This window comes from Oncorhynchus gorbuscha, unplaced genomic scaffold (assembly GCF_021184085.1).
Source record: "Oncorhynchus gorbuscha isolate QuinsamMale2020 ecotype Even-year unplaced genomic scaffold, OgorEven_v1.0 Un_scaffold_866, whole genome shotgun sequence".
Taxonomy (NCBI): domain Eukaryota; kingdom Metazoa; phylum Chordata; class Actinopteri; order Salmoniformes; family Salmonidae; genus Oncorhynchus; species Oncorhynchus gorbuscha.
Window position 1 is genome coordinate 108,982 of NW_025745850.1, and position 7,552 is coordinate 116,533.

Consider the following 7,552-nt stretch of genomic DNA (forward strand, 5'->3'; position numbering starts at 1 on the left):
CTACTACATTACCACCCCCCCATTACACTAACCTACACTCACTACTACATTACCACACCCCCATTACACTAACCTACACTCACTACTACATTACCACCCCCCCATTACACTAACCTACACTCACTACTACATTACCACACCCCCCATTACACTAACCTACACTCACTACTACATTACCACCCCCCCATTACACTAACCTACACTCACTACTACATTACCACACCCCCCATAACACTAACCTACACTCACTACAACACATTACCACACCCCCCATAACACTAACCTACACTCACTACAACACATTACCACAACCCCCATAACACTAACCTACACTACTACATTACCACCCCCCCATTACACTAACCTACACTACTACATTACCACCCCCCATTACACTAACCTACACTACAACACATTACCACCCCCCCATTACACTAACCTACACTACAACACATTACCACCCCCCCATTACACTAACTACACTACAACACATTACCACCCCCCCATTACACTAACCTACACTACAACACATTACCACAACCCCATTACACTAACTACACTACAACACATTACCACACCCCCCATTACACTAACCTACACTACAACACATTACCACCCCCCATTACACTAACCTACACTCACTACTACATTACCACCCCCCCATAACACTAACCTACACTCACTACTACATTACCACCCCCCATAACACTAACCTACACTTACATTACCACCCCCATTACACTAACCTACACTACTACATTACCACCCCCCATTACACTAACCTACACTACAACACATCCACCCCCCATTACACTAACCTACACTACAACACATTACCACACACTGAATTACTTTCCTCTGCACATCACCACAGTCAGATGGCTCGTTTCTATGACAACAGACCTCTATGTTGTTCCCTCCCAGGTGAAGAGTGTCCACTGTAAAGCAGGAGAGACGGTTGGAGAGGGAGACCTTCTGGTCCAACTGGAGTAGGATCTAACCTACGACCTCTAACCTCTGCCCTCCCACCTCTGACTTCGCTCGACCAGGGATTGGCTTCGAAGTCCGGTTGAAGGAATTCTGGGACGAAGGAATGAACAGGATACTAGTAGACTAGATGGACCGTTCCCCAGTCTGTCCTTGTTGTTTTGTTCTTCTGATGTTTTGGTCTTCCTGTGGTACTAGTAGGCTACACTCTCCAGTATTGGCTTCTGGGATTCACTTGTTCTAGGAATTTGACTGAAAAAACTGAAAAACAAGATGGACGCTGTGCACCTGTTTTAGTGCCTTCAGCCTCTGAAAAGAGGATTGTCCTTTTTAAATATGATGAATACTGTATATATCACTTAGCTACATGTCACTAATCATGTGTAATGTACTTCCTCACTAGCCTGGTCTCAGATCTGTTTGTGCCATTTTGCCAGGACGTCCGGGACCAGGCTAGCACCTCTCATTTCAATGTAATGAGACACTTGTATCAGTTTAGAAACCTGGTTATAGTAAAAACGCTACTCTCTTAGGTGGAGTTACGTTTGCCTTTTTAAAGGATATGTCTCAATCCCAATTTCAGCCTTTGTCCAATCCCTTGACATTGTAAAAAAAAAATGCATTCAGGTGAGAAGTTGTGGATGGGGCGGGACTTGCTCATAAATATTCATTTTGGGGGTGGGTAAATGTAGTTGTACCTGGTCCCAACACTCTCTCACTGGGCGGGACTTGCTCATAAATATTCATTTTGAGGGCGGGTAAATGTAGTTGTACCTGGTCCCAACACTCTCTCACTGGGGGGGACTTGCTCATAAATATTCATTTTGGGGGCGGGTAAATGTAGTTGTACCTGGTCCCAACACTCTCTCACTGGGGGACTTGCTCATAAATATTCATTTTGGGGGTGGGTAAATGTAGTTGTACCTGATACCAACACTCTCTCACTGGGGGGGACTTGCTCATAAATATTCATTTTGAGGGCGGGTAAATGTAGTTGTACCTGATCCCAACTCTCTCACTGGGGGGGACTTGCTCATAAATATTCATTTTGAGGGCGGGTAAATGTAGTTGTACCTGATCCCAACACTCTCTCACTGGGGGGGGACTTGCTCATAAATATTCATTTTGGGGGCGGGTAAATGTAGTTAGCATATCGGAGGACGCATGACTTTCAAACTTCGTCTCTCCTGAGCCCGTACGGGAGTTGTAGCGATGGGACAAGATAGTAGCTACTACAACAATTGGACACCATGAAATTGGGAAGAAAAAGGGATTACATTTTTTTAAAATAAAAATGAACACAGACTGGTCTTGGGTACTGTATGAAAACCTACAACTACTACCAGGACGACCCCTCTCACAGGTATGCTTTCACTTTTCAGAATTAGAAGTGTGTGTGTGTGTGTGTGTGGTCACGGGATGAATATAGGAAATAAAGGATTTTAAGAAAAAATCTATCTTCCCCAGTTGGGATTAGAACTCACAACCATTGAACTATGAGCCAACTGTAGCAGAGTGCTCCACCAATCAGAGAAGTTAACATGACCACTGTCATCTATTTCTTGTTACAATGGATGTAGCTACGAATACAGTTGAAGTCGGAAGTTTACACACACCTTAGCCAAATACATTATAACTCAGTTTTTCACAATTCTTGACATTTAATCCTAGTAAAAATTCCCTGTTTTAGGTCAGTTAGGATCACCACTTTATTTTAAGAATGTGAAATGTCAGAATAATAGTAGAGAGAATGATCTATTTCAGCTTTTATTTATTTCATCACATTCTCAGTGGGTCAGAAGTTTACATAATATCAATTAGTATTTGGTAGCATTGCCTTTAAATTGTTTAACTTGGGTCAAACTCGTCAGGTAGCCTTCCACAAGTTGGGTGAATTTTGGCCCATTCCTCCTGACAGAGCTGGTGTAACTGAGTCAGGTTTGTAGGCCTCCTTGCTCGCACACACTTTTTCAGTTCAGCCCACAAATATTCTATAGGATTGAGGTCAGGGCTTTGTGATGGCCACTCCAATACCTTGACTTTGTTGTCCTTAAGCAATTTTCCCACAACTTTGAAAGCATGCTTGGGGTCATTGTCCATTTGGAAGACCCATTTGCGACCAAGCTTTAACTTCCTGACTGATGCTGGAAATGTTGCTTCAATATATCCACATAACTTTCCTCCCTCATGATGCCATGTATTTTGTGAAGTGCACCTGGCCCTCCTGCATCAAAGCACCCCCACAACATGACGCTGCCACCCCCGTGCTTCATGGTTGGGATAATGTTCTTCGGCTTGCAAGCCTCCCCCTTTTTCCTCCAAACATAACGATTCTCATTATGTCCAAACAGTTCTATTTTTGTTTCATCAGACCAGAGGACATTTCTCCAGAAAGTACGATCTTTGTCCCCATGTGCAGTTGCAAACCTTAGTCTGTCTTTTTTATGTTGGTGTTGGAGCAGTGGCTTCTTCCTTGCTGAGCGGCCTTTCAGGTTATGTCGATATAGGACTTGTTTTACTGTGGATATAGATACTTTTCCTCCAGCATCTTCACAAGGTCCTTTGCTGTTGTTCTGGGATTGATTTGCACTTTTCGGCACTAAAGTTCGTTCATCTCTAGGAGACAGAACGTGTCTCCTTCCTGAGCGGTATGATGGCTGTTTGGTCCCATGGTGTTTATACTTGCATACTATTGTTTGTACAGATGAATGTGGTACTTTCAGGCATTTGGAAATTGCTCCCAAGGATGAACCAGACTTGTGGAGGTATACATTTTTTTCCCCGAGGTCTTGGCTGATTTCTTTTGATTTTCCCATTATGTCAAGCAAAGAGGCACTGAGTTTGAAGGTAGGCCTTGAAATACATCCACAGGTACACCTCCAATTGACTCAAATAATGTCAATTAGCCTTTCAGAAGCTTCTAATGCCATGACATCATTTTCTGGAATTTTCCAAGCTGTTTAAAGGCACAGTCAACTTAGTGTATGTAAACTTCTGACCCACTGGCATTGTAATACAGTGAATTATAAGTGAAATAATCTGTCTGTAAACAATTGTTGGAAAAATTACTTGTGTCATGCACAATGCTGATGTCCTAACCTACTTGCCAAAACTATAGTTTGTTAACAAGACATTTGTGGAGTGGTTGAAAAACGAGTTTTAATGACTCCAACCTAATTGTATGTAAACATCCGACTTCAACTGTACATACGTATCATTTGTATGTTTTCTTGCTATACCAGGTTGATGTGTATGAAACGGTAAGCTAAAACGTTGAATTTGGTCATGTGCGGGTATGTGCCTTCACTGCCTTTTGTATGTTGTGTAGCGTCAGTATTCAAGGAAGCATCATGCTAAATATATTGGTCCACTCCACAACCTGCATCTAGAAGGGAGTGGATTTCATACTGAACCCCTCCCTTTGATGACGTAGGGCGCCTCTACATCACCATGTCAATGATAGAGTTGAACCACTAGGGACAAGGAGCTAAATTTAAAACTAAAAGACCTGAATATATCACTTTTGCAACAAACTGTCAAAATGAAGACCAGGATTGATGTGTTTCACTATAACTAAGCCTAAAACATCCTGTTTTCTGTCTTGAAAGTTACTCTTTAAATACTGTTGGGACTGGTAGAGGGGTTGGACGTACTGTAGGGACTGGTAGAGGGGTTGGACGTACTGTAGGGACTGGTAGAGGGGTTGGACATACTGTAGGGACTGGTAGAGGGGTTGGACGTACTGTGGGGACTGGTAGAGGGGCTGGACGTACTGTAGGGACTGGTAGAGGGGTTGGCCGTACTGTAGGGACTGGTAGAGGGGCTGGACGTACTGTGGGGACTGGTAGAGGGTTGGACGTACTGTAGGGACTGGTAGAGGGGTTGGACATACTATAGGGACTGGTAGAGGGGTTGGACATACTGTGGGGACTGGTAGAGGGGCTGGACGTACTGTGGGGACTGGTAGAGGGGCTGGACGTACTGTGGGGACTGGTAGAGGGGCTGGACGTACTGTGGGGACTGGTAGAGGGGTTGGACGTACTGTGGGGACTGGTAGAGGGACTGGACGTACTGTGGGGACTGGTAGAGGGACTGGACGTACTGTGGGGACTGGTAGAGGGGTTGGACGTACTGTGGGGACTGGTAGAGGGGTTGGACGTACTGTAGGGACTGGTAGAGGGGTTGGACGTACTGTGGGGACTGGTAGAGGGGCTGGACATATCGATCTCTCTCCCCACACACTGTGACATCATTATTACCCAGGGGTTCCTCTAGAGGAAAGCCTACCTATTATATATCGCCTGTAGAGACTTGATGTCTTTAGAGTGTAGAATGTGTATTCTATCTGATTCCTGATAGCCTGAGTCCCAGATCTGTTTTGTGCTGTAAAGCCAACTCCTATAGGCATCATGTGTAGTTGACTAAACAGATCTGGGACTCAGGCTACTGATGACCTCCTGTTGAAGGCAGAACAGCTTGAGACGGCCCTGGCCCAAAATAGTCCACCATATAAGGAGTAGATTGGCTGCTTGGTGTCGAAGTTCAAAGATCAGGACTCGCAGTACAGCAGAGCTCTGAATGAGACGCCAGGCTTTAAGGAATGTAGACCTACACCTCTAAATCATGATCTGTTTCTACTTGTTGTTCGGAGCTCATTTTGTAATTAAAGAGAGATGATTGGAACGATGTTGAACGACACGGTCTGACTCAGATGTACCCAAGCTGAACCACAGAATAAAATTCATTGTTTTACATATCAACAGTTTTCTTTAACATATTTATACTAATCATAAACAAAATATGTCCCCATGGAACAATGTATTCAGTGACTGAAGGCATGTGGTGTCCTTTTCACAGAGCACTGGTTGGCTTAACTCAGGGGTCAGGTAGGTGCTGGGGGGTCATCGTCATGGTTACCAGATGCACACTGTTTTGATTTGAGGTACTTCACTCAGAACCAAAAACATCATGAAGCATCTGAAAATCAGTCTCTTCACTCGTTATGTTCCATTCAAACAACACCCTCTGCTGCTCTTCAGTTTTCACTCCAACAACACCACCTGCTGCTCTTCAGTTTTCACTCCAACAACACCACCTGCTGCTCTTCAGTTTTCACTCCAACAACACCCTCTGCTGCTCTTCAGTTTACATCCAAACAACACCCTCTGCTGCTCTTCAGTTTTCACTCCAACAACACCCTCTGCTGCTCTTCAGTTTACACCCTAACAACACCCTCTGCTACTCTTCAGTTTACACCCTAACACCCTCTGCTACTCTTCAGTTTACACCCTAACAACACCCTCTGCTGCTCTTCAGTTTACACCCCAACAACACCCTCTGCTGCTCTTCAGTTTTCACTCCAACAACACCACCTGCTGCTCTTCAGTTTACACCCTAACAACACCCTCCGCTGCTCTTCAGTTTACACCCTAACAACACCCTCTGCTGCTCTTCAGTTTACACCCTAACAACACCCTCTGCTGCTCTTCAGTTTACACCCTAACAACACCCTCCGCTGCTCTTCAGTTTACACCCTAACAACACCCTCTGCTGCTCTTCAGTTTTCACTCCAACAACACCCTCTGCTGCTCTTCAGTTTTCACTCCAACAACACCCTCTGCTGCTCTTCAGTTTTCACTCCAACAACACCCTCTGCTGCTCTTCAGTTTTCACTCCAACAACACTCAGGCTACTTGCTACTCTTCAGTTTTCACTCAGGCTACTTGCTGATGTAAAGCTGTTTATAAATGACTCTGGGAAGATGTAAAGCTGTTTAAATGACTCTGGGAAGATGTAAAGCTGTTTATAAATGACTCTGGGAAGATGTAAAGCTGTTTATAAATGACTCTGGGAAGACGTAAAGCTGTTTATAAATGACTCTGGGAAGATGTAAAGCTCTTTATAAATGACTCTGGGAAGATGTAAAGCTGTTTATAATTAAATGACTCTGGGAAGATGTAAAGCTGTTTATAAATGACTCTGGGAAGATGTAAAGCTGTTTATAAATGACTCTGGGAATATGTAAAGCTGTTAATAAATGACTCTGGGAAGATGTAAAGCTGTTTATAAATGACTCTGGGAAGACTTAAAGCTGTTTATAAATGACTCTGGGAAGACGTAAAGCTGTTTATAAATGACTCTGGGAAGACGTAAAGCTGTTTATAAATGACTCTGGGAAGACGTAAAGCTGTTTATAAATGACTCTGGGAAGACGTAAAGCTGTTAATAAATGATTCTGGGAAGACGTAAAGCTGTTTATAAATGACTCTGGGAAGACGTAAAGCTGTTAATAAATGATTCTGGGAAGATGTAAAGCTGTTAATAAATGACTCTGGGAAGATGTAAAGCTGTTTATAATTGACTCTGGGAAGATGTAAAGCTGTTTATAAATGACTCTGGGAAGATGTAAAGCTGTTTATAAATGACTCTGGGAAGATGTAAAGCTGTTAATAAATGACTCTGGGAAGATGTAAAGCTGTTAATAAATGACTCTGGAAGACGTAAAGCTGTTAATAAATGACTCTGGGAAGATGTAAAGCTGTTAATAAATGACTCTGGGAAGATG

General features: G+C 43.5%; 1 protein-coding gene across 1 annotated transcript in view; it reads left to right on the forward strand.

Annotated features, from left to right (window-relative positions):
• pcca (propionyl-CoA carboxylase subunit alpha) overlaps window positions 1-1,564 on the forward strand; it is a 57,780-nt gene extending 56,216 nt beyond the window's left edge. Inside the window, exon 21 of the mRNA XM_046335853.1 lies at window positions 925-1,564. Coding sequence (XP_046191809.1) covers window positions 925-993 — 69 coding nt within the window. The 3' untranslated portion in view covers window positions 994-1,564. The remainder of the gene's footprint in view (window positions 1-924) is intronic.
• Window positions 1,565-7,552: the final 5,988 nt, after the last annotated feature.